We start from the raw sequence: 24298 nt of genomic DNA, 5'->3' as shown, positions 1-24298 counted from the left end.
GCATTAGGTCATTTTCAAATCAGCATTGGGTAATTTTTAACCCAGCATTGGGTCATTTTTAATCCAGCATTGGGTCATTTTTAACCCAGTATTCGGTCATATTCAAATCAGCATTGGGTCATTTTCAAATCAGCATTAGGTCATTTTTAACCCAGCATTGGGTAATTTTTAACCCAGCATTGGGTCATTTTTAATCCAGCATTGGGTCATTTTTAACCAAGCATTGGGTCATTTTTAACCAAGCATTGGGTCATTTTTAACCCAGCATTAGATAATTTTTAACCCAGCATTGGGTCATTCTCAACCCAGCATTGGGTCATTTTTAACCCAGCATTAGATCATTTTTAACCCAGCATTAGGTCATTTTTAACCCAGCATTGGGTCATTCTCAACCCAGCATTGGGTCATTCTCAACCCAGCATTGGGTCATTTTTAACCCAGCATTAGATAATTTTTAACCCAGCATTAGGTCATTTTTAACCCAGCATTGGGTCATTCTCAACCCAGCATTGGGTCATTCTCAACCCAGCATTGGGTCATTTTTAACCCAGCATTAGATCATTTTTAACCCAGCATTGGGTCATTCTCAACCCAGCATTGGGTCATTTTTAACCCAGCATTAGATCATTTTTAACCCAGCATTGGGTCATTTTCAACCCAGCATTGGGTCATTTTTAACCCAGCATTAGATCATTTTTAACCCAGCATTGGGTCATTTTTAACCCAGCATTAGATCATTTTTAACCCAGCATTGGGTCATTCTCAACCCAGCATTGGGTCATTTTTAACCCAGCATTAGATCATTTTTAACCCAGCATTGGGTCATTCTCAACCCAGCATTGGGTCATTTTCAATGTAGCATTGGGTCATTTTCAACCCAGCGGTGTGTTCTCTCCAATATTTACCCAACATGGGTATAAAAAAATCCTGAGAAAGTCTCCAAACCAGCCCATCTGAAAATATGTATTATATGTAAACAATGTTTGTCCAATTTGGAGAAGTGTTGAATGTTTACCCAACCTGATCTCACGGGAACTCGTAGGCATTTTGTGAGTGAATCCTACAAAAATTGAATGCCTATTCAGAAAAAAAAGATAGCTCACCACTTAACCCATACACATGGTTTTATAAATTTATACGAGTAAACCACCTCATAAAATACATAAGAATTGTCATGAGATTGTGTTGTTTACCTCTCTTTTCCTCTCTCTCTCTCTCCTCAGGGGTTTGTGATGTTTTCTGTCTCTTCTCAATCTTGCATTCTGACTTCACCTAAAGGTTCCCGCTCTGAATTCAATTTCAGAACAAGGTCTCATTCATGGCGAGTGAAAAATGAACTACAGAGATGCTCTAAATGGTGGCCATCAATAAATGCGTGGCGCTCTGCTTTGTATTCATCTTCCTCTCTTAATGTGTTTTCCAGACAACAGTCCCTCAGCATCTGACCTTTCAGAAGAGCGTCCTGAAACAGCAGATAGAGTGAGAAAGCTTTCTTCTGAGAGCTCATTTATTTATAAAGTGCAGCCGCTGAAGAATAGACTGAATATCAGAGCACATACGAGAGCTCCACATCTTTACACAGAGATTCAATGAAATCATCTTAACATCAACTGCATTGTTACCACACTGTTTACTACAGTACATTGGAGAACACACAAGCATTTTAAATATATATCACCTTGATATGAGGAATCATATCTGCCATAGACATTGTAGGACCACAACAGTGGCATTTCAGTGGTCTTTTAGATATTGACCCAATAATAAATGTGTTAAAGAGTAATATTGCGCTTAGATTTAATACTGAAACATTTTAATAGTGTGACTCAGTATAATATAATTCAATATTTTCAATATTTTTATACTCTGTGCCAAGAAATAAATGTTTCTATTATAATTTAGAAATCAATTATTGAATAAATTATCAGTTGAACACTAATTCAAATAATATTTAGGAGGAGGTGGGCAGCATTCTAAAAATTTTGAAAAAGAAAGTGACTTTCACATTGTAATATCGTTCAATTGTACAATATGTTGCTAATGTTGCAAGCCTTAAAGGGCACCTATTATGCAAAATCCACTTTTACAAGGTGTTTGGACTAAAATGTGTGTCACCATACAATAAAAAAGCCCTTTTTTAAATCCCCATTAAACCAAAGCATCATTAGACATGCTGTTTTGATTCTCTTGTTAATGTGATGTCACACTGATAAAGCTCTATTCACAGTCAATGACTGACAGGTTAACTTTACCTAAAAGTTTTTCTAAATGTTTTTGTTAGCACATTGTAGTGCTAATGCAGCTAAATATACTATTGTCTCAAACTGCATTCACAGAAATCAGATCTATTTTTAACCAAAAGCGCTCACTGTCGGTTGGTAAAGGTGTGAGGAGCTGTAGCTCATTTGCATTTAAAAGGTACACGCATGAATACATTGTAAAACGTGAAAGTTGGTTGAACCTTAAAAAAAAATCTTCAATTGATAACACCTAAAAAAAAAATTTTTACTTTAATTTTCTCATTTTAAGAGAAAAATGTAAGTTGAAAGAGCTAACAAGAAAATTTAAGTTGATAAATTGAAGTAATAAAGTAATTAAATAGATCAAACTTTTACTTTTTATTTATAGGAATGTTTTAATTTCATTAACAATATATGAATATTTAGTATTAAAACCAGATAACATTACTTAACTGTTGTCTTATTCAAAGAGTACTCAACTTTTTTCTTCATTTGCTGCACTGTAAAAATATTGTAATCTGCAAGTCATTATCAACACATGTTTTAATAAGTTACATCAACTCATTACTAGTCAAAAACTTGACAAAAAAGTTTGAATTGATTTGCTTAACCCATTTGATTAAACTTTTGCAGCTTTTATACACTGTACAATGTCCACTTTTACTTAATGCATGAAATACACTAGTCAACATTCGAAGCGGATCAAAACCTTTCCTAAAAGTTGTCCCAAAACCAATACCCAATACCCGTTCTTGTCTTAGGACAACTTTGATGAATGTTTTTTGATCCACTTCGAATGTTGACCAGTATATTTTGTAAAGATTGTACTGTGGAGCATTGTTTTTCAATACAATCTAAGAGAAATTTTTAAAATATGTAGCTGTCACTGGGGCAGTTCCCTTTAACTCTTTCCCCGCCAGCGTTTAAAAAAAGTTGCCAGCCTTTTAATGATTTTCACAAAAGTTAAATTTTGTGAAGGACTTTTGATAGAGATCAAATTCAGGACGATGATCAAAAATACACAGCGTTTGAACGGTTTGCCCTAAGCGGTTGCTTCTGGGTTTTATAATTTGGATAATAGCGAAACAATCGGATTGCAGGAAAAGCTCGTCATTGGCAGGAAAGCGTTTCTTCTTTGTCAATGGCGGGGAAAGAGTTTATATGACCCTTTATATGAACTTTAGGATCAAAGCTGTAGTTTTTGAAAAGGTACCACTCCAGGGACAATTTTTTACTCTCAATACAATAACTAAAATGTATAATATAAACCATCATCCATCATTGCCAATAAAAGCAATCATTATTGGCTATCAATACAGGCCAAACTGTCTGATGCATCACTATAAAAAATAAATGATAATGACCTCACATACTGGATTACACACTACAAAAAATTATTTTAGAGAAAAAAAATTCTTAGTATTTTTGTCTTGTTTTTAGTAAAAATATATAACATTTCTTAAATTAAGATGCTTTTTCTTGATGAGCAAAATGACCCAAGAAAATAAGTCTAGTTTCTAGACCAAAAATATCAAATTTAAGTGATTTTGTGCATAAAACAAGCAAAAAAAATCTACCAATGGGGTAAGCAAATGTTTCTTGAATTTAGTGTTTAAGAACAAGGTTCAATATTTTTTTGCTTACCCCATTGGCAGATTTTTTTTGCTCGTTTTATGCATAAAATCACTTAAATTTTATATTTTTGATCTAAAAACTAGACTTATTTTCTTGGATCAAGAAAAAGCATCTTAGTTTAAGAATTTTTAGATATTTTTACTAAAAACAAGACAAAAATACTAAGAATTTTTTTTCTTGAAAATCTTTATTTTTTGCAGTGCAGGCTCTTCACATTCAATTCTTTCATAACATGAAATCACAAAAATTACACACCAGAGAGAAACGTATAGCAACAAAAGAAACTATTTATTCAGAATATGCATTACCAGTACAAATGAAGAGACCAAAAACCTACACCTTGTTAGTTTTATCTTCACAAAAACAAGTTGGAATCAGAAAGACAACGTTTGCCGTTCAATGTTTTTCCTTTTGTACATATGCAGAGATCTTAAAAGTTAAAACTGGAGAAGAGAGCGTCTCAGCGCTTGATATAAAAAAAAGAAGAAGAAACATTCAAAAACACTGCAGGATTTGAAAGAACGAAAGACATGCAAGAAAGTAAACATTTGATGTTTTACAAACTGCTTTATATGCAAAAACTAAAAGCATCATCATATGAGGCTTATCTGGACCTGGTGCTGCTGCTGGGCAGGCAGTGATACAAACATTATGAGCAAAAGGATCCTGAATCTGAAGCCATTTAAACGTTTCTTACAAGACTACGAGCAGATACCATCTACAGGTCAAATTCCTCTAGATGACCTCACGCTCGCTCCGAAAATGTATTCAGTTCATCGACACTGCAATGCAATATATCCTCATATCCCACTTCTCTCATTCCTTTTCAGTCTGTATATGGACGCGATTGTAATCAAAAGAGCAAATGAAGATTAAAGGTGCACATCTACATATAGAAGCTAGCGCGCATTCTCATTCACATTATGCTCGTGAGGAAACTAAATATATGGCTGCCCTGTAAACAAGCCGGATATGAAATAAGAAACGAGAATGGCTATTCACAACAGGAGGGCATCAAAAATATATCCAAACAATTTCTGCATTTGTGTGCCATCATTTGATTTTCTTTTCATTTCAAGAAACACGACAGAACTGGATTTTTGGTTTCGAGTCTACCGCACCGGGCCGTCGCCCAATGCCGACGATATTACACAATTTACAACATGAACAATATTAATAAAGTGATAGCGATGTAAAGAACGGACACGTCTGTGGTTTTTGGTATCAAGATCGCCCGATGATCAGGCTCACGTGGTGCGAAACTGGAAAAAACGGCGCGGTGAAAATTCACATTTCGGATTCGTTCGCTTCTTTTGATTGCCTTTTATTGCAGTGGAGAAAAATTGAGTTATCATTTAAAATAGGAATTTGTTAAACTTATCGGATGCCTTAAATGAAAGCGTGATGATCTTTATCATTGAAAAAAGTATTTTACAATTACCTTCAGAAATGAATCAAACATAAAAATGATTTTCATCATTAGACGGACCAAAATATAGTTAACTTGAGTGTATAAACCCAATCGACTGCTTTTTAAAAATAACCAAAAGGCTGAGGTAAAAATACAGTACACAAAAATGGTTATTGAGATGTGTTAATGTATAAAAGTACTTTGGCACTATGGTAATGCAATGTTTGTTAAAATGATGAAGGCATTGAATGATAAGATGGGTTGATATAGATCTATACGTCTATACTAAACTCCCTATTATCTTTGTCATGATTGGTTTATTGTCGCTATTCTTTATAAATGTTTGCGAGGTAGCATGAGCACTGTAATGTGAAGGTCTGATGATACTCTCGTGTGTTTACAAAAGTCATTTACACACAAACATGTGTGATGAATGGAGTGTCTCGTCCGTCCGTTCCGTGCGGTGAACAGGGTTGTGATGGGATGTGCCGGGCCGGGGGATCAGTTTGAGGTGTCGGAGTGGACGCTTCCGGGTCCTTCTGTTGGGGAGGTGACGGAGGAGGGAGTCGTGGGGCCCTGCCAACCACCGTTTGCCTGAGACAGATTGAGAACCAATATGTATAATAACCAGGCAATAAAACACACGCTTATACATACATTCGTGCCATGACAGTTTTATAACACCGACAACATGAATAAACAGCTAGATTTACATGTGCTGAATAGAAAACAGCTTCTCATATTTGACAGTAATAGAACAGAGAGTCGACATGTTATGAGACTCGGTTTGCATTTTGTTTTATATCGGCACAAAAAATCGTAATGCCATCTTTGCAGCGTAAACATAGTCATTAATAATTAAATAAGACACATGATTTATAATGAGTATGCAAATATGTGACCATGGGTATAATTCTAAAAATTATAGATTTTTACTTTGCCAATTTATATAAATATATTTTTTTCTTAAAATTATACATGTATGTGTGTGTATTTATATAAACATAATTATTGCAGATTTATGCAAAAAAATAAAATAAATATATATATATTGCATAAATCTGTTAAATAAACCTCAGTACTAAAAATTCAGTGATTTTAACTCTTTAATTGCCAAGATCATACATGACGTCACTTATTTTGGGGAAAAACTCACAAAATGACAGATTTTCAAAATAAAAAGTGATTGTGGACTGGATTTTTTAAAACCTTTTTCACATTCTTGGGGAAGTGAAAGATTAGTAAAAACGTTGGCTTTGATGCATTTTTAGTTTTTGTGCAGCATCAGTTTTTATTTTTTTCTCCCTCATTTACTGTTCGTGGCTATTTTTGTCCCATTGACTTCCATTATAACCAAATTTTTTTGATTGCAAAGCCATGACATCTTATTATCATGCATTTTTGATTGTTGGTGGTTTTTCCTTTTACAAAGAGGTCAAATTTGTCATTTTTACTGTTGATCAGCATGTGGCACCATTAACCCTTTAGTGGGCCTGTGGAAAAACAAAAAAGCTTAATTTCTGGCTTGTACCTTGAGTTATATGGTGAATAACTCTTTAATAAAAGCATATTATTGTGTGTGCGTGTGACCACGAAAGGGTAGTAAATTTAAACAATGCATAAGGGTTAATTATATAGAATAAAACTAAAAAGTTTTTGGATTAATTTTGTCTAAAACTATATTTGGATTGACTTGATAAAGCATAATAATTTAAATATTTAAAATCGCTTATTTACACACCATATATAAAATGTTAAATTATGTTAATTCGTTCCAAAACTATATTCACGGCCCATTTTATGGAAAACCTGCAAAACCTAATGTTTGACCTTGTTATTGTGATTATTACCAAATGTAATGATTTATTAAACATGGGTCATTTTTGCATTTTTGCAAACCTTACTTATGTTTTAATTTGATTTTTTTTTATTAAATCAACATGGCTTTATGTAAACAAAGTTGAAATGTTATTAATGTGTAAAGCGAAAGCTGTCCTTCAGGATATGCTAATACTCTCAATCCCACAATCCCCTGCCCAAACCTGCAAACGAACACTTTAACGGGAGGATTGGGTGGGATTTTAATACATCCGTGCGCTTGATCTCATTAGCATACGGCAGAACGGAAGCAGGATCGAGAGACGCTGTCGCTGACCCCCCCTGCTCATCCTAGCGCGCTGTCAAGGCCATTAATTCGGCAGGAACGTGATCTGAGCAATGTGCTTGGATTGCTGTCCCGAGTCCGCGCCCGCTCTCTGTGTGTCTGTCGTATTGATTTTCCCCTTTACCACACGGCTTGTCGCTGTGAATTTTCTCGTTGTGCCAAGTTGCCAGCAGCACCCCTCCCATCCCCTTTCCAAAGTAAAAAAGCAGCTAAACACATACGAGGTCCTCCCGCATTTATTTTTAGAATATGGCTGCGAGATTTTCCACAAAGTGTTTTTTTTGTCTGGCTGCCCTTTGGCTGATAATCAGGGTCAGGTGACTTTGGGGTACCAAGCGTCACCTGTTTCCCATCGGCGGGGTGTGTGGCTGCAGGTGCCGGGTCGATCTGATTGGACGTGATGAGCTCAGACAGACGCCGGGCGCAAGAGAGCCAGACTCGTGTCCGCGTCTCGCCGGGCAGCGCGACGCCCGTGGCGTTCGCAACACGCGGGCAATCAAGTAAGTGAGCGTGGTTTCCAGACAAGTCGCACTAAGTGGCATTCTGAGCCCTATGGCTTAGAAATAATTGGTAGAGGGCAAAACAAGAAGAAGTGTTTTTTTCTCGCCTTACATTGATGCCCTGCGGACTGTACATCTGGTTTGCTGCGAGGCCGTCACTGTATCCTCCTGTCTGGCTGATAACGTGGCGAAGTGTATCCACCTGAAACACAAAACAACAAGGTCGCTCGAATCGTCACGTGCAAACAAAGCAAGGTCAGACAACTCCACAAACAAGAAAGCAAGGTCAAAGAAAACAAACAGCAAGAGACAAAAAAGTAAACATGATGAAACAAGACAACACAAAGTCAAAGACGATCTGAATCAGATAAACAAGCAATGATGGCAAACAAACAAAAATAAACTGATACAAAAGATGACTAAAAACCTAGTAAACTGCCTACACAGACAACATTTTAATGTATTGAACATCTGAAGAAAACAACTCGTATCTAAGAGGCCGTTTACATGAAAACGTTTTCAACCGAAACTGGTGAAGTTTTTATTAGGTTTGGCTTTTTATTTACACAACAACACCATTTTAGGATTCTGTAAACTCAACTTTCGGGTTTCAAACGTTTTTGATCACAATGCCTTTGTGATAACGGTGATGTCATGCGCATTCAGTTTATAGGCATGCGCGAGTACAACCAAAAAAGCATTGGGTCTCATTTACTAATAATTGCGTAGGTTTTTCGTATTTTTCCGCCTAACTTTCCGCACATGAATTAGTTCTTATACTCGTTCTTACGTTAGTGAATTTGGAGTAATCTACATAAGCGGCTGCGTACACAAGGTTGGTAATTTGCATAAAACACGCCCATACCAGCTCCATATAAAGGTTTTCTGCAGCGCAGATCCACAGAAAATTTTATAGCAGTTTGACACTAAAGCAAAAGAACTTGAAAAAAATCCATGATCATATTTATTACCATTAAAGTTAAGTTTTGCATTTTTATTTGGGAGGTTTTGCTGTCGCTGGAGAAGGCCAGCGATGTCCACCGACCGGAGTAACGTTAATAAGTAACAAATATGACATTAATTAATATGACAGAGCATCTGTATCTAAAATAAAACAGACAGGAGATCAAGTGATTGACGTTCGGACTTCTCATTACATTTACATGATGTTTACATTAGACATTAAGAGATTTAAAAAGTGAGGAAGGAATGCGTGAAGATTTTTCATTACGTGCATCTTCTTTGTGTAGAAAAAAATAAGTAGGCTATAATAATGTATAATGTAATGTATATAATAATAATAATAATATAGATCATGTATAATATACAGAGCCCCTAAGGGGACATGGAGCAAAAATTTTATAAAGTTTAGTTTTGTGTACGCACGTGAAACTATCGTGTGCGCACGTGAAACTATTACGTTTAGTTTCGCATGCACACGTGAAACTATCGCGCGTACATGAAAGCGAAAGTTTCACATGCGCACAAGAAAAATTCTGCAGGTTTCACAGGCACTTTAAAAAAAAATTCTGCACATGAAAGTTTCATGTGAGCACATAAAACTAAACTTTAGATTTTTTTACTCCAATGTCACCTTAGGGGCTCGGTAATAATAATATATAAAACAGAAAATATTATAATATAAAATATAATCATGTAAATTTTATATAGCAACATTTTTATAAACATTTTAATTATATCCTAGTATTTGATTATAGTGTATGTGATTATTGTGTATGAGTGGTTTTAGGTTTCTTGAATTTTTGCGTAAATTTAGAAGACATTTTGATACGAAAGTTTTTGTTGAATCATAATTTGTTCGTGAAAACATCTGTATGCAAATTTGTGCATACGCATGCTTAATGAATGAGACCCAATGACGGCCCACAGGACTTTGTTTGTGCTACAAGTTTTATACTCCAGGGTCACTTGTAGTAATAAATCTACCTCAACGTCAGTTTAATCAAAACTTCTCGATGCTTTTAGATGACATCATAAATTAGCATATTATCATGTTGCTAAAGGGGTCTGAATACTTCCTAAATATAGTGACAAAGTCGCTAAGTTGGCGTAACTACTTGATTGATCTGTGAGCAGGCGTGTAGTGTTTCTTACCAAAATAACATCGCCATTTACTGTCTTGCCACGCACAATACTATTCAAGTTTCGCGAAACCGTGTAAACCGTGCGGAAAATCTTTTTTGTGGTGTTGTTGTGCACACATGTAAATAAAAAAAAAATCAAAGAAAAAACGTCCGTATTTTACTACATCATTGTCGTGTAAACGTACCCTTAGATGGTAAATAGAGCACCTTTATGCTTACTGGAGTAGTAGGTCACTAGCTAGTGTCAAAATCTAACTAAATCAAATGCAAGTGCTGTTTGTGTGGCATGCTGACTATGCAGTGTTCAACTTCAGTTAGAAATCTGACTATGTAGACAGCAGACATAAAGCATTTAGGTTTCAACCTGAATAGAAAGTGGCCAGAAATGCTATTTACAAATAAAAAAATCAAATATACACTAGCAGGTGGCCTTCAGGTCTGTACTATAACCCCGGTGGAATCCGCTGCAGTTTCTATAAACACCTGAGGTTATTTTTTATGCTTTGAAGTTTCTGTATTTATACCTGTGACTGCACATTGGCTCCCACCTGAGAGCCTTGGTACGAATCCCCGTTCAAAGACTGAACACTCATAAATAAATCGCCAGAGTTTGACATGTTAAAAGAGCCAGCAGAACCTGAAAGAAGAGGAAAAGGGTAGAGGAGGAGATGAAGAGCGAGGAGCAGGAAAAAATGAAAAGGCCACACAGACATCACAGAGAATGAAAAATTCAAGAGCGCAGAAATGCAGATTTATAGTTAGATTTGCTTTACAGAGCATAAAGTACCAGCAGACCATAAAGAAGACAAGCTAAGCAGTAGAAATTCAGTGGAGATTTAATACTGACGCAACGAGTGTGTAAACTTAAGACATTACTAAATAAAGATATGCGATCGGTACAGAGATATCGATGTTCGGGAACGCTCTGGTTTACTTTCATACCTGCTGAGTTTGGAGTAGACGGTGAATTGGCCTGACTGCCATGCGCAGACACGCTCGCGGCGTTGACCGCCGTTTTGGCGGCATACATGTTGGCTTCTTCCTGGAACTTTCCGATGTTCTTCTTATATCGGATTCGTTTGTTTCCGAACCAGTTGGACACCTGTCCACAAAAGCCATGTGTTTTTAAAGCAAAAACAAACAAGGATGACATACAAGACATTCATGGGATGTGCATAGGATTAGGGCTGTGCAATATATCAAAAAAGGCAAATTAGGGTTCTCATAGGATTTTCATGCGCATCTCATCAGTAAAGCCGACAAAATCGCATACATTATCGGAGACGATTTGTCCACGATTATGAACGCGATTTTGCTGAGCTTCTCTGTAAATATGGCTTTGTGTAGTAAATGTCGGCTTTACTGCCGTAATGTGCATAAGAATTGCAGGGGATTTATCGCCCACTCCTAAGGCAAACATACATATCGCAATAGTTTGCAAAAAATAAGCAATTTAACTTGAATACTTCAAAAAGTAATGTTTGGTCCAAAAATTGGATATGCATGTTTGTGCAACTGTGCATGATATCAGCGATTTTTTAAAATTTATTTTTCTTTGTTTACATTGTTTAAATGGCTGATTTGTTTTACGCAACAGCTGTTCACTTTCAGAATATGTTGCAATGCTTTCTGTTCCCGAAAATATGAAATATATTATTTAAATAATTAAATAATTAAAAAGTATTCATTTTAATAGAATTTAAATAGATATTTGAAAAAAATTTGTTGGGCGTTATTTAGCATTTCTATAGCATATCGCATTTTTTCTTCATGGTGTAATGCAACAATAATATGCAAGTTTCAAATAAAATTTTAATACTAATAAAAATAATATAAATAAATAAAGGATACAGTACATACAGTGTAGAATGCAACAATAAGCAGTTCATATTAAATAGTTGCACTTTAAATACAATGAAAAAAATGATTCATTAAATTTACTCAATTTTTTAAGGTAAGTGGTCACAATAAATTTATTTAAGCTACATTTAAACACAATTTTTTTGTTTTTCTATTTTTTTTGTTTTATTTAAAAAGTAGCTTAAATAAATACAAAAATTTAGTAAATTTAATGAATCATTTTTTTCAGGGTACTTAATTTACAATGCATTCAATGTATACATTTTATAAATCCATTTGTTTGTTTTCTGTAATTCGAACCCATGACCTTTAGTGCTGCTAATGCAATGCTTTAGCAATTAAGCTTCATGAACACTGGCACATTAATACACGGATGGAAGAAACACAACCGACAAACCATGTGGTGCCAGACACACCCTCACAGAGGCACGTTTGTCTATCTCACCGTATGTGATCACACTAAACACGACAGCATTCACTCAACACACCCGACATCCATTACTGCTAATACACCAGCTAATGATAAACACCATTACGATGAAAAGCAAATCAATCCTGACGCTAAGCTTCCTGTTCCCGTGAGAGACTAAAAGTGTTTCTATATTACAAACACCGCTCGCATCATCACTCACCCTGCCAACGTGACTCCAAACGTATTGTACGGTCGTTTCAGCTAAATTTATTAAATGATTTAGCATGCATTATGCATTTACACATGCAGATGAAAAATGCAAAGAGGCGATTAGCGGCATCTGGTTTTCATCAGTTTTGTTGTCGAGGTTTAACTTGCGAGTATATTTCACAAGAAAGCAGCAGACATGGGCTGTAAATAATAACACATTATTTGCACCGATATATCAGACAATAATCGGTATCAGCCGGTAAAAGCACATTTTCACGTAGAGAATCATCACTAGCTTGATGTTCAGATAGTATTAAACTAAATTTAACTTAATAGTTTGTAAACAAAAAAAAAAACATCGGGCCAAACCACGTGGATTTCATAAAACTTAAGAAAAACTATTTTAATATTCAGAATTTAGAGCTAAGAATGTTAGTTTGAGAAAAGGTTTGTTTATTTTTACAAAAGTTTCACAAAATGCCTTCTAGGAAAATGTTCTTTTATAAATATACGTAAAAATACAAATGTATAAAATGAAAGAACAGACAAACAAACAAACCTGGATTTTTTTCATCCTATCTCCATTTTTTCTTTTTTATAGACTCTCAAATATGGGTAGGTTTCTTCAAAAATACAAAGTTTTGAGCAAAAAGCTGAAATAATTGCATTTTTGTGAAAGACTTTTGTTAGAGATCAGATTCAGAATGAAGATCAAAACATAAACAGAGTTTAAAAATAATTAAATTAGTTTTTGCTTCAGTTTTTTATAAATCGGGTAAGAGCGCCATCTAGTGGATAACAGCGGAACGACAGATTACTGCAAAAACTCATCAGGAAAGTGTCATTGGCAGAGAAATGTTTTCACTTAATTGACTAGATAACTCGGCAAAACCACCAAACTATCAGTATCGGCAGACATCACTCCTAATAATCGGATATTTGCAGAAAAATGTAGTATCTGTGCATCTCTATTTAAGTACAATAGTTTAAAGGTGCAGTATGTAAATTTTAGCAGCATCTAGTGGTGAGGTTGTGAATTGCAACCTACGGCTCAGTTCACTGCTCACCCCTTGCTTTTGAAATTCATAGAAAAGCTACGGTAGCTGCCAGCGGAAAAACATGTAATTGTCGGAGAAAACTTAGTAAAAAAGTGTCGTCGTTAAGGGCTTCTGTAGAAACATGGTGTCACAAAATGGCGACTTCCACGTAAGGGGACCCTCTCTGTATGTAGATAAAAATGTCTCTTCTAAGGTAATAAAAACATAACGGTTCATTATGAAAGGTCTTTATACACCCCTGATAATATAGTTTTGTATATTATTCTGTCAAGAGATCCTTCAAAAATTACACACTGCACCTTTAATTTGATTTGGTACAGTACTACTGTAGTAGTTATTTGTAATGTTGTATTATAGTGATGATGGTTTGTTCGGTGCATCTCACCTGTGACACTGTGATGGAGCATTTCTTCGCCAGCTCCTCTTTGGCCTCCTCGCTGGGATACGGGTTACTCAGATGCGAGTAGAAATATTCGTTCAGGATTTCTGTGGCTTGTTTGTTGAAATTTCGTCTTTTTCTCCTGAGCAGAGAGAAACCAACAATATAATGATTTCATTACACAAATTAGAATTTTCATTGTTAAAAAAACCTTCATCAGGGCTCTAAACTAAATTTAGGCACATCCCGTATTTTTATAAAATGAAAGAAAAACTTGTCAAGATTTATAATAATTTAATCTTTGGCCGTTTTTTTAAAATAACGTTTGGGCTATTTTTGCCTTTACTTGATAGACAGTGTAATGCTGCGTTCAGACCAGCCGCGGTAGAGGCGTCAAGCGTGAGTGATTTCAATGTTAAGTAAATGTGAAGATGCGTTGATGCGCGTCTGGAGGTCTCGCGGCGCGCATGAAGCGTTTAGTGCGGCGCGATAGAACTGATTCCGCCTCATTCGCGCGTCTAGTTCCGCCTCATGCCGCAGCAAACGTGCGAGTTGAAAAATTTTAACTTTGGCGTAAAAACGCGCCTTGTTAACCAATCAGGAGCTTGCTCTAGTAGTGATGTGATTACAGAAAGCGAGCGGAGTCGCAGAAGCCCCTCCCATGACGTGAATTTCCGTGTGAATGTCTCAATGACTAGAATTTCAAACGGGGCTTTCAGGCGCAAATGAAGCAAGTAAACTCAAAATGTTCAAGCGGCAAACTAGACGTGGTAGACACGATTTTGATGCCTCATGGCTGGTGTAAACGTAGGGTCAAATCAATTGCCATATTTTTATTAAATGAAGGAAAAATATTTATAAAAATAAATGTAAAATACAGCACCTCATGTAATCTTTGACTGTTTTTTAAAGTAATATTTTGGGCTATTTTTGCCTTTACTTGATAGACAGTGTAAGAAGAAGACAGGAAAGTACAGGGTGATGAAGGACCTCGAGTCGGGATTCAAACTCTTAAATCCCACTACACCTTCGCCTCCAACTTACTTAGATTGCTAATGTATTCACACCATAGTTGATACCACATGCTTTATATAATAGGAAAATAGGAATAGGAAAATATAATACTATGGAAGTCAATGGTGCCCCAGATCTGTTTAAATAATTTTTTAAAAAATATCTTCCTTGGTGTACAGCAGAACAAAGAAATCTATAAATATTTGAAACAACATGAAGATGAGGAAATGATAAAATAATTTTCATTTTTCAGTGAAATATACCTTTAAGGGGATCTGTATCATGGCACCCATATAGGGTATGCGTTATAGTGATATCCTTTTGTGGCTAGCTGTTCTAACATATGCAAACCGTATACTTTACATTTATTCCTTTAGAGGATGAATTTATCCAAAGCGACTTGCAAATGAGAGAGCTTTTAACATTTTTTAATTAGGATTAGGGTTATGTAATGGCATTCAAATGTGCATAGCAAATTCTGTACGCCAGTTTTTTATTGTCTTGAAAGCAGAACATAAAGCAGACCCCACACAAATATGACGGTGTCAATAAATGTAACCTCCTCTCTGAATCACTCCTCTGAAGGGTTAAAATCCTGTGAGCTTAGGGGTTTTACAAATGAAGGGCCGGTACAAACTGAGCCGATTTCTTCCCCGAAACCCCTCTTCACAATATGCAAATGAGCACAGCACGCTCTCAGGCAGAGATGGGATTAACCGGTGGAACTGAGCATGCTCTGAAGAAAACATGAACCTCATTTAAATGCTCTGCTTTCGACTCCAAGCTCCCCGTGTCATTTATCCGCCACGAAATGTATGCAAATCCCAAGCATGTTTCAAAGCGAACAAGCGATTACATTGAAGCAGGGATGGACTCAACACGCCATAGCGTGTGTGTGGGTTTGGACAGGGCTCTTGAAGCTCAGGTTTGGGGCATTTGTTTACACGGATTTGCTCAAAAAACAGCAACGGGAACGTGGGGTCTGATTATGCTCGAATTCGCTCTGAAACAAATGTGCTTATCTGCCGAGCACTGACCTGGCATCGAGGAAGCGCGATCTCAGGATCATGACGGCCTCGCAGGTGCTCTGTTTCAGTTGCATCTGGATGGAGCTGAACTTGCGGTGGATGATGCCGACCATACGCTCGATCTCTTTGGGCGAGATGGGCCGCGTGCGAGACTGCTCCCTCAACAGGTTCATCACATGAGTCGTGAACTCGTTACACGCCTGTAAAGACAAAAACAAACCAGTTAAAACTGCTGAAGACTGTGTGGTTTCTGACATCTTATAAGATTATGACACCATGCGACATCTAATACATTTGGGTAGGACCTGTATGTGGACTGTACAATGTTGAAGTCTACGGTCCGTAGTAAACGTCATCAGTATATTTGGTAGTACTGAAATACTGAATATTTATCATGACTATTGCAATGTTAAGTTCAGCAGGGTCTTTACATAGATTGTGAAGTAAAACATATTTAACTCTTTCCCCACCAGTGCTTTTTTTAATTGCCAGTCAGCACCAGCATTTTTTGATTTTCTCAAACGTTTAACGCCTTCCAGAAAATTTTCTTCTTTAAATATACAAACATACAATATATCAAATGAAAGGACTTTTTAGAGATTCAGAGCGATGATCAAAACATACAGAGTTTTTACTGTTTTTGGATCAGTGAATGCTTCAGTGTTTTACAAGTTGGGTAAGAGCCAATATAGATTGCCGTAAAAACTCGTCATTTGCAGGGGAACCTTTTCTCTTAACTCATACCCTGCTTTCAAACAAACAACAAACAAACAAAACGGGCAAAAAACGTTTCATCCTACCTTTATTTTTTTCTCTGCTTATAAACTCTTAAATATGGGCATTTTTCTTTAAAAATACAAATGTTTTAGCAAAAAACTGAAACAATTACATGTTTGTGAAGGAATTTTGTTAGAGATCAGATTCAGAATGAAGACTAAAATATACATGGAGTTTAAAATGTGTAAATAACGTTTTGGCTTCAGTTTTTTTATAAATTGTTTAAAAATTCTTCAGAAACACTTTTTTATGCAAATGTTTTTTCTTAGTTGACAAGATAATTAACCTGATAAGGAACACTGTGCCGTACACGGCACACCCCCTCCCTTGCACGTGAGGTTGTTGCATAAACGTCATTGTAACTTTGAAGCATTAAATCTTCAAAATATACGGTCATGCGGCACGTTTGAAAGCTTAGACTTTCGGGATTCCATTAAGCGCACACACAAAGCATCATATGATTTATAGCAGTCATAAAACTGTAATCTAGTTGTTAGTTACCTGAACCGGGCGGTGCCGATTTAGGATATTTACTTGCCTTCAAAATCTTCCCTTTATCCGCTTCGGTGAAATTGTCCAAAACAAATTGTTCATAAATCCCCAAAAGTCCAAGGAAATGGAATATCCAAGCCTTTTAATCCAAAACGATTTGTTCATCTCACAATCTTGAGGTTTCTGACCGAATTACGATATAAATAGTGTATACAATTACTTCACTAACGGACATTCGTTCGAATCTCACTTCACAATTTATAATGAATATTTTCGGATGTCACGTTTATTGTGCAACGTCTGAGGAACAAATATGCCCCCTTGTGGAATTTCAGCCGTTCCATAAGAGGTTAAACAATGGCGGGGAAAGAGTTAAATGATGGGATAACTCGTCAATGGCGGAAAAAGAGTTAAATGATGGGATAACTCGTCAATGGCGGGGAAAGAGTTAAATGACGGGGTAACTCGTCAATGGCTTGAAAAGAGTAAAATGATGGGATAACTCGTCAATGGCGGGGAAAGAGTTAAATGATGGGATAACTCGTCAATGGCGGAAAAAGAGTTAAATGATGGGATAACTCGTCAATGGCGGAAAAAGAGTTAAATGACGGGATAACTCGTCAATGGCGGAAAAAGAGTTAAATGATGGGATAACTCATCAATTGCGGAAAAAGAGTTAAATGACGGGATAACTCGTCAATGACGGAAAAAGAGTTAAATGATGGGATAACTCGTCAATGGCGGGGAAAGAGTTAAATGATGGGATAACTCGTCAATGGCGGGGAAAGAGTTAAATGACAGGATAACTCATCAATGGCGGGGAAAGAGTTAAATGATTGGATAACTCGTCAATGGCGGGAAAAGATTTAAATGATGGGATAACTCGTCAATGGTTGGAAAAGAGTTAAATGATGGGATAACTCGTCAATGGCAGAAAAATAGTTAAATGATGGGATAACTCGTCAATGGCGGGGAAAGAGTTAAATGACGGGATAACTCGTCAATGGCGGGGAAAGAGTTAAATGAAGGGATAACTCGTCAATGGAGGGGAAAGAGTTAAATGATGGGATAACTCATCAATGGCGGGGAAAGAGTTAAATGATGGGACAACTCGTCAATGGCGGGGAAAGAGTTAAATGATTGGATAACTCGTCAATGGCGGGAAAAGAGTTAAATGATGGGATAACTCGTCAATGGCGGGAAAAGAGTTAAATGATGTGATAACTCATGACACCCGGCAATAAAAAACAAGAAGAAAAAGCAGTTGAAGAAGAAGAACAGCATCGCGAGGATGGACGATACTGAACCACGTGCAAAGTTACAAAAAATGTGGTTTAGGAAATTTTCCTTATTTTCAAATCCCAATGTTGACAGGCACGTTGTAGGAGCATGTTGACACTAAAAGGAAAAAAAAATCACATTCTATCTTTGATGGCAAGAGTGTTACAACAGCAGTCTTTGAATCTTTCTCATTGTATGACGAAGGGCCACCGTTTAAAATCTACAATCTTAGGAGACAGTCACAAATTTTTCATGGGACAGCCAAAAATCATGCTGCATGAACTGGCTTTATACAGAGAAAAAAATCGCCTTACTAGAATCTGAATGGTTCTGATTCCCATCCCTATACAGTTTAATATACTGACGCACATAAAAATAATGTTTAAGCTCATCCATCTTTCAAACCAGCGCCACCCATATACTGTCCGCTCTTCTATAGCAGCTCTGTTCTAGTATCCATTTATCATGCATAAAACTGAGGTCTGATTGAGTTGTTAGACTTTTAATACTCGTGAGTTCATTTTGAAATGGCCTGTCTGGCGTGAGAGCTCTCATAACTCACAGATACACACACACACACAGATGGGCACACGAGGAGAGAGACACAAAACACACGATTCAAAACGGCAAAAACACCAATGCAAGGATGATGAAGGACGTTTCTGCTCTTGTACAGGGTGGTCCGTGGGTGATTTTGGGGCGGCAGGAGTGTTTGTGGTCCTCTATGACAGCTATGAATGTCCTCCTTATGTGAACAAACAAACAGAGGACACCTGCCTCTGTCCCAGAATGCATTTCAGTGCATCACCCCTGCCATGTCAAAATCGTATATCATCATTGATGGATCTAATGTCCGGCCACACTGAGAGCGAGTACAAGACCTACTGATTTCATTTTTCATAAACGTAGCTTATAAATGAAGGATGATATTGATGTAGTAAACTGATAAACTTTCTAATGAGTATTTTATAGCCTGATGCAGTCTCTGATGAAATATTACTCCTTTACAGGCCAAAAAACAGGCTTCACCTTTCACTTGACAAATACACTATGTTTGAAGATTTTGAAGTGCTTCCTCGTTCATTCGGTTTACCGCTGTTTTCAAGCGCCGTTTTATATGGCTGGCATTTATATATCCAGCTGTCGAACACAGGGAAGAAGAACTATAACGGTACACAATCAGCCTAATAACATTTATTTTATTAGCCCATGCTGTGATATCTTAAATACATAGTAAAAATGTTCGTAATTTTAATAGCAAAATAAATGTGCTACCGTAAAAAGCTGTTCATTATAAAACCTTCACGTAAACAGATACAAACTGTAATAGATATAACAAGACATTGTAAAATGTATGTTTTTGGATAGTAAACGTTAAGAATTACCATGTGTTTTACAATGAGAATCTGTGTTTCGTTTAACAAACGAATATACACACTTTTACAGTAAAATATTGTTAAAATTATGTTTTTTTAAGTTACAATTACAAGTCACCGAAACAATTATGGTAAAAAACGTAAATGGACTTACCCATCATTTCCTGCATGATTCTTCACATTTGATAAAAGTTCATTTAAATAATTATGTTTCTCCTCATTATTTGTTACCAAATACGTACATTAGGGTGTTTTATGCTACATTTTACACCATTATTTTGTTTATAACATCATTCTCATGTCACATGTGTTACCCTTTGTACGTGTGTGCATCAGTGATGTGCTGGTCAATGTATAAGCAACCCGCACCCGACCAACGTTTTCAACTAACCTGCCCGCAACTCGGACTGCAAAAAAAAAAAAAAAAAAAAAAATATTGTACCCGACCCGCTCCCTTGCCCACATTTTTTAAAAGTACTAATTTTATAAAATAGTTAATTGGCATCTTTATTTCAAACGACCCGACCGACGCAACCCGAATATTATTAAAAATATTTTAGGATGATTCGTAACCTCATTTCGGATCAATCCGCGCATCACTGGTGTGCATCGTTACACAACTATTAGCAATGATCTGGTATGACCACTTTGATTGATCATGTGGCTGTCCATTTCATAACCTGTGTTATGTTGTACTGTACTGTATTTCATAAGGCACAAATTAAATTTATAATAGCAACCATATTATATATGAAGAGTTTCGTTGCAAAACGAGATAAATCCGTTTACTTAATTGTTCAGAAATCTCCTTTTTTGGTTGTGCATTCCAATTAATTTCAATTCAACTGCAGTTGGTTTGTTTTGATTTAAACCTTCATAACTTAAAAAATACAGCTAAGTAGCACCATAAAACAAAATAATAACATAACATAATAATAAACATGTTTTGACAAAAATCGACGAAACTCTTCATATATACATTTTAACATATTATATATATTATATATATATATATATATATATATATATATATATATATATATATATATATAGGTTAAAATGTAAAACATACAAAACTTAGCTGTGAAATATACATAAAATATAAAAAATGTTGCGGTAAAATGTTGTCATTGTTTTTACAGTTTAAAACTGTAGATTTGTTTACGTGTTTCCTGTATTTTTTTAACGGCTGCCAGTTTTTTTACCGTAAAACAGGTATTTTTATTATAGTGTACAGTATGTTTCTGTTTTGGGACAGAAACACATTTACACATATCTTACATTATTGCTTCTCAAATAGTGGGGCGGGACCCCCAGGGGGGGCTCGAAGCGACACCAGGGGGGGGCGCGCGAGACCCCGGGGAAAAACTTTTTCAGGAAGTGATTTTTTTTGCACTGTCACTTAAAGACATTACACCCCAATCACGCTGATAAGCCGCTTGAGTTTTTATTATTATTTATTGATTATATTTAATTTAATTTTTCAGTATCAAATGATAAAAAAATATTATACTTTAAATAAGGATTTTTTTTCAGGCAAATTGATGCATTTTAAGTCTTTTTTGTTACAGATTAAAAAACAATGTTAATAAAGTTATTCTTTGTTGTAAGTTGATCGATATTTCTATTTTTGTGTTTTCTTTAATGTTAATAAAGATACAATGTTTTGCAGATGTGTCATTTTATAGACAAATGATACTATTTACAGGCGCGGCAGAGAGTTGGGGGGTGCGAAATGTTTACTTCTTCCTGGGGGGGGGGGTGTGACAGAAAATAATTGAGAAGCACTGCATTATGGTATTAGTTTCTGAAATCATCTGGTTGTTACTGTGCAAGAATCAGTTTATAGTAGAGATGAATCCATCCAAAATAACAGTTTTTATTAGTGCTGGGCAAAGATTAATTACGATTAATCGTAAAAGTGATTTTTTTCATAAGATATGAGTGTGTGCTGTGTGTTATTATGTATATATAAATATACACATTCATGTATTTATTTAAGAAACATTTACATTTACATATATATATATATATGAATATATAAATACAAATGTTCTGAAATCTATATATGAACAGTTTTGTTGCAAAACAAGATAAATCCATTTTTTTCCATTTTTGTCAAAACATGTTTATTATTATGTTATCATGTTATTATTTTGTTTTATGGTGCTACTTAGCTGTATTTTTAAGTTATGAAGGTTTAAATCAAAACAAACCAACTGCAGTTGAATTGATATTAATTGGAATGAACAACCAAAAAACTAGATTTCTGAACAATTAAAAAAACGGATTTATCTTCGTTTTGCAAAGCAACTCTTCATATGTAAGTGACCGTGTTTAAATATACAGGATTATTACACACAGCACAGACACATAATTTATGCAAAAATACACTTTTATTTGGTATGCGATTAATCTTTGCCCAGCACTAGTTTTTATACTTCGTGTTGTGTAATTATACATTTTTGTATTCACCAACATAAAACACTTAAAAAAGGCTTTCGCTCGTGTTCGTGATGTGTAAATGTGCTGACCTGTTCATATTTCTCCAGCTCTGTGTGGTAGATCTGACGGATCTGAGTGAGCTTTGCTCTGTAATCCGTGTGCTCTACTGAATTATCGGCTCCGACTCCACCCGACGCAGCAGCCGCCGCTGCCGCCGCCGCAGACCCGCCTCCTTTCTCCGGCCCGGACACGCCCTCTGCCAGCAGCATGTTGTCCAATCGCATCAGCTGGGCATCGGGAGGCTCCTCCTCCTGGGCGCCACGGATACTCAACACTGCAACAAAAACAGGAAGGAGGTCAGTTCGATATCCCAGAATGCATTGCGTGACAGCAGGACACCTGAGACTTTGAATAGTGCAGCTACATTGATCCATGAATTTTCTGATAAATTGTTTTCGGCTAAAACAACAAAAAGGCCAAGGCTGCAGTTTACATTGCCAAGTTTGATGATGATACAACTTGATCGAATTCATATCATGAACGTCCTGTTTAATAAAGTGTCTCCCCTGTGATCTGCTGGATGGACACTAGAGGGCCTTACAGTTTATATTTAACATCAGATGGACTCAGGACAACTGTGATCTTTAATACTTTAACACACACATTCACATAAAATCATACATTTATGATAACATGCTTATAGATTTATTATGAGTTCATTCCCTAAAATCTAACTCGACTAATTTTGCATCTTTTCTTCTAATTCAAGTTTAGGAATGAATGAATTTATTCTCAATTCTCTTCTGAATGTCACATGACCCTGCTGCCGCCCGGTTTGATTTTCTATTCGCTTTAATATTTCAGTGACATTCTCCTCTGTCATATTATAACTTCAGACCTATTCAAACAATCAGATATAGATTATGACACATGGTCAAACAGGATGATTATAGGACACATTGTTTGGGAATGAAGGAAAACTCATCATTAATCCATAGACAAAGACCCTGCGCTGGTGCATTAACCCCAGACCGGTTTCGGACGTGACGGCGGTGAGAACGGAGCCTGCTGTACGGCCAGCGGGAAAACGCTTAGGGGGGTGACTCTGACCTCCTCTTTAAGACAAAATGCAAATGCAAAGACTGTTGGTGAGCAGGAAAGGTCAAGGGTTAACACCTCAGGCTCAGCAGGACTGTGCAAATCTGCGTTACTGCGCTTCACGGGTAAAAGAAAACATCCGGTTTCATTATCAAACATATTTATCGTGAAACTCACAGGGGAAGCACATGGATCATGTTTTTAGGTGTTTAGATGAAAATTTTAAAGGCATGAGCGGCCCATTTAAATGAAAATGTCAGAAATAATGTGTTTAGTGTTTAGTAGGAATCATTATGATGCAAGGAATCATTATGATGTTTGACATGAACCCTGTTAAAAAGTTATTGACAATGTGTGCAGACAAAAAAACCCCAAATAAATATTTTAGATATTAAAGAAAATGTGACGCTCAAAAGACACAGCTTTGTCTGTGAGATGCTGATGGTTGTCAAGGCATAGCTTTATGGTTGCTAGGGTGTTCTGGGTGGTTGCTATAGATGTTTGATTAATTATCAAAAGCCTTACACTACAGGATTTTTAAATCATCTGAAAATCATGGCGCATCACAAACTACAAGATATTATTAAGATTATCGTGCAAGAGCGAGCATCTGATGTGCAAGATGCTCTATGATATTTTGATGTCCAGATATGTCTCAGGTCTTTAAGATTGCACAACAATGATGCTTACATTTACATTTATGCGTTTGGCAGATGGCAGACGCTTATATAAAGTAACTTACAGTACATTTACTCTATACGTTTTATCAGTTTGTGTAAACCAATTGAGCTACAATAACACTTCAGCACATGA

At 36.2% G+C, this 24298-nt stretch overlaps 1 protein-coding gene across 3 annotated transcripts in view; it reads right to left on the bottom strand.

Annotated features, from left to right (window-relative positions):
• Positions 1–4142: 4142 nt before the first annotated feature.
• Positions 4143–24298, bottom strand: part of pbx1b (pre-B-cell leukemia homeobox 1b) — an 80866-nt gene continuing 60710 nt past the window's right edge. The window contains exons 3-9 of one of the 3 annotated variants that reach the window (XM_055213465.2): positions 22477–22721; positions 16026–16216; positions 13981–14116; positions 10998–11157; positions 10580–10692; positions 8063–8152; positions 4143–5880 (exon numbers count right to left, since the gene is read on the bottom strand). In XM_055213465.2, the coding sequence (XP_055069440.1) occupies positions 5788–5880; positions 8063–8152; positions 10580–10692; positions 10998–11157; positions 13981–14116; positions 16026–16216; positions 22477–22721 (1028 nt within the window). In that variant the 3' untranslated portion in view covers positions 4143–5787. The remainder of the gene's footprint in view (positions 5881–8062; positions 8153–10579; positions 10693–10997; positions 11158–13980; positions 14117–16025; positions 16217–22476; positions 22722–24298) is intronic. The other 2 variants (XM_055213466.2, XM_055213468.2) reach the window with 2 other exon arrangements.

This window comes from Misgurnus anguillicaudatus, chromosome 8, assembly GCF_027580225.2.
Source record: "Misgurnus anguillicaudatus chromosome 8, ASM2758022v2, whole genome shotgun sequence".
Lineage (NCBI taxonomy): Eukaryota > Metazoa > Chordata > Actinopteri > Cypriniformes > Cobitidae > Misgurnus > Misgurnus anguillicaudatus.
This window is presented reverse-complemented; position numbering and strand designations above follow the sequence as displayed.